The sequence below is a fragment of the Austrofundulus limnaeus genome, unplaced genomic scaffold (assembly GCF_001266775.1).
Source record: "Austrofundulus limnaeus strain Quisiro unplaced genomic scaffold, Austrofundulus_limnaeus-1.0 Scaffold167, whole genome shotgun sequence".
Taxonomy (NCBI): domain Eukaryota; kingdom Metazoa; phylum Chordata; class Actinopteri; order Cyprinodontiformes; family Rivulidae; genus Austrofundulus; species Austrofundulus limnaeus.
This window is the reverse complement of record NW_013952569.1, coordinates 462,921-466,755: the sequence shown is the minus strand read 5'-3', so window position 1 is coordinate 466,755 and position 3,835 is coordinate 462,921. Positions and strand designations below refer to the sequence as shown.

At 45.0% G+C, this 3,835-nt stretch overlaps 1 protein-coding gene across 6 annotated transcripts in view; it reads left to right on the top strand.

Annotated features, from left to right (window-relative positions):
- Positions 1–3,830, top strand: part of dysf (dysferlin, limb girdle muscular dystrophy 2B (autosomal recessive)) — a gene marked incomplete in the record, with an annotated part of 87,749 nt that extends 83,919 nt beyond the window's left edge. For all 6 annotated transcript variants that reach the window (XM_014017399.1, XM_014017402.1, XM_014017398.1 and 3 more), the window contains 4 exon segments: positions 2,655–2,827; positions 2,929–3,038; positions 3,126–3,273; positions 3,715–3,830. In XM_014017399.1, the coding sequence (XP_013872853.1) occupies positions 2,655–2,827; positions 2,929–3,038; positions 3,126–3,273; positions 3,715–3,771 (488 nt within the window).
- Positions 3,831–3,835: the final 5 nt, after the last annotated feature.

The following is a 3,835-nucleotide window of genomic DNA, read 5'->3' as shown; positions in this document are numbered from 1 at the left end:
CCAGAGAAGGGGCAATGGGTATATTGGTGTGGACATGTCCAGAGGAGGAACAGTGGGTATATTGGTTTGGACATGTCCAGAGGAGGGACAGTGGGTATATTGGTTTGGACATGTCCAGAGGAGGGACAGTGGGTATATTAGTTTGGACATGTCCAGAGGAGGGACAGTGGGTATATTAGTTTGGACGTATTGGTTGAAGGCTGTTAGAGGTGCAATTGGAGGACATAGAGGTAGTTGTAGTGAAGACAGATGGAGGACGTCTTGCTTTGGACACCCCTATAGAAGGATGTCTTTTTCTTTATATTGACTGTAATAAATTAAGTCAGATCAGTTTGGTTTCAGGCTTTTATTTTGAAACTCTAAAAACAGAACCTCAGTATTTGTGTCTCTCCTTCCAGAAGGCAAAGTAAATCAGGTATTCGTGGTGTTGGAGGGCAGGCAGACACTTTAGTCATTCTGCTCTGACATTTAGACAGATTTTTCCTGCTCTCCGGCCAAGGATTAGGGCTGTAAACCTATCCAAGAAACCATATGTGCAATGTTCGAACAACTACTGTGATAACATTTATCTTTAGAATTAACACTCTTTCATTTCCACTGTGTCGGCACATTTCACCAGGAGGAGGAGGACTTTTATTTTGCCTTCCCGAAACTCAAGCTGTCAAAATTTCGCCTCTCCTTCACCCCTGACTCTGCCCCAACCCCGTGCCTTGAAATAACTCTCGGGCCCGAGCCTGGCTTGGGTTTCTCTCCCCACAGCCCGAGGAGGGGAGGCCGGCGGTTTTGCGGACTGAGCGTCCCTCTGCGGCGCGATACGAGGAGGAAGATGAGGAATCCAGATCCCCCCCACCACCCGACCCGTTCCTGCCCCGTCACCGTCGAGGTTCGTTCGCCTGCCTCGCGCCGGCTGCGGGTGTGTGGCCACCTCAAAGCATTTTTTCCACGCCTGCCTGTCTTCGCCTCGTCGGACTCGTACCGCCGAGCGTTAATCTTCCCGCACGGCGTGAGGGTCAGACACAAGTCATTTTCCTCAACTCCATTTAACTCTGGAAAAGCACTTTCAGCTGAACGTCAATAAAGATCTAGACTTTACCAATAACTCACTCAGACTTTATTCAGACTTCAGTCTTTAAATAAAGAAAAATGATGATTTAAAGCTGATTATGATTCTTATTGGTCAGTGTAATGATTTAGATTAAAAATTAATGATTCAGTTACATCAGGGCAAAACAAAAACTTTGATCCTTATTGTCATCATACACCTGATAAAGATCCATATGCCAATCGCAGACTTGTGAAGTGAATTTAATGGAAACTGTTTCATTTTCGTATCTTTGTGATATCGATAAACGTTGTATGATCATCCAATTAATTTCATATATCATGATTTACATCCGGGTCAGGGGAGAGTCTCTGCCTCAATTGAAGGAGTTTAARTATCTGGGTGTCTTGTTCACGAGTGATGGTAGGATGGAGCGGGAGATGGATCGACGGATTGGGGCCTCGTCAGCAATGAGGGCATTGCTTCGGTCAGTCGTGATGAAGAAAGAGCTGAATCTAAAGGCAAAGCTCTGGATTTACTGGTCTGTCTTCATTTCAACCCTCACCTATGGTCATGAGGCGTGGATCATGACCAAAAGAACGAGATCCTGGATACAAGTGGCCGAAATGAGCTTCCTTCGTGGGTGGCCGGGCTCAGCCTTAGAGTTTGGAGTAGAGCCGCTTCTCCTCCACATTGAAAAGAATCAGATGAGGTGGTTTGGACATCTGGTTAGGATGCCTCCTGGACGCCTCCCTTTAGAGGCGTTCTGGGCACGTCCCACTGACAGGAGGCCCCGGGGAAGACCCAGGACTGACTGAAGGGATTATGTATCCGCTCTGGCCTGGGAACACCTCAGGACGAGCTGGAAAGTGTCGCTGGGGAGAGGGATGTCTGGGTTTCTCTCCTGGACCTGTTGCCTCCGCGACCCGACTACGGATAAGCGGAAGAAGATGGAGATTTACATCCCCTAATTCTTACAATGATCGACTTCCTGTCTAAAGCCATGTTTCCATCTAATTTTAACGCGCATATTGAGCAAACTTTTAAAATGTCGCAAAAAAAGAAATGTGCATCAAACATGTTTCCATCAACCGACTTGGAGTGAATCAACCAGGCTACACAAAGTAGTTCTGTCAGACGTTGATGTTACACATGGCTGAAGTAAACAGGAAGTAACCTCGCAGGGACACACATCTCAGGATAATGGAGAGAAGTTATCAGTAACGTATTGCTGTACATCACTACATTGCGATGATAGTGCTCAAACGATATATTGTGCAGCTCTAATTGGGAGGGACACTGTTCTTAAGACCCTGGAAAGACCTTCCAGGTTACGGCAGGTCATCACTGAGTGTGAAGAGCTAACTGAATTTTAAAAGCAATAGTATTTGAGGTAGCTTCTCTGAAAAGTGACGTGGTTGGTAGAACCATTGCCTTTCCAGGTACTCCGGTTTCTTGTTTGTCTCTGTGTCCCTGTAATGGACACAGATTGTCCACCTCTCCACCCAGAAAAGAAAACGGGTGTAAATTTTGTGGATGGATGAATTTTTAAAACATAATACTAACCGTTATCAACGGTAACCATTTAAACCAATTACAAATGTATCTGTAGGTCACTTGGTGATGGACCTGAACCACATGCTGCGTCCGGCCAAGTCTCCGGAGAAGTGTACCCTGCAGCTCCTGGACCAGCCGGCGGACAAACTGGTGTCTCTGTTTGAGCAGAAGACGGTGAAGGGTTGGTGGCCCTGCACCTGCGAGATGAACGGAGAAAAGAGCATTGCCGTAAGAACACAAACGCACACACGACGAATTTTAAAATTTCAAAATGGCGGTCAGATTTTAGCGGGAAGAGTTGTAAGTGTGTCGTTGATTGTTCGTTTCAGGGGAAAGTGGAGATGTCTCTAGAGATCGTGACGGAGCAGGAGCAAGAGGAGAGACCAGCCGGTCTCGGCAGAGACGAGCCCAACATGAATCCTCACCTGGAGGAGCCTCAGTGAGTCACACAACACAAAACAACACAACACAAAACTAAAACAACACAAAACAAAAGCTATCTCTCCTCCTCTTCCTCCCTCACTAGGCGCCCAGAGACCTCCTTCCTGTGGTTCTCCTCTCCGTTCAAAACCCTCCGGTTCATCGTGTGGCGGCGGTTCAAGTGGCTCATCATCCTCTTCATCGTCCTCTTCTTCATCGTCCTCTTCCTCGGCGTCTTCCTCTACTCCTTCCCGGTGAGTTCGACGGAATCCAACACTAAGTGAAAAAAATAGCGAAATTTTCAAAAACACACTTTGTTTGTGAACCTCGACAGCGGTCTTTTAAAAGGCAGGCAGAAACGGACTAAAAAGTAAGCCTCAAACAAACGGCCACTGTTTGAAAACGGAAAGTCGTAGCTTAAAAATTATTTTGCTGCAATGTTTGGACTTGTTTTCAAATTTTGTCTGTCATGTAAAATGTACCTCCACCAAACGCCACGGCACGGTAATCCTGATCGAGCCACACGTTTTAAGCTTTAATTCGATTTTTTTTTCTTAAAGCTGTCAGATGTATAATGGATAAAAACGATGATAGAAATGAGATTTAAATTGTTAAAGTTACATAAAGAGAAAGTGTGGGAAAATCTATTAAATATTTTAAAAAGAGAAAATAACCTGCTTTTGTTTGTTTTACAGAATTATGCTGCCATGAAGATGGTTGGACCATTTGGACCGGCCAAGTCTAAAGAGTGAAGAAGAAAAACTACAAAAAAAGGGACAATTCTTTTTTTTTTTTTTTTTTTTTTTTTTTTTTTTT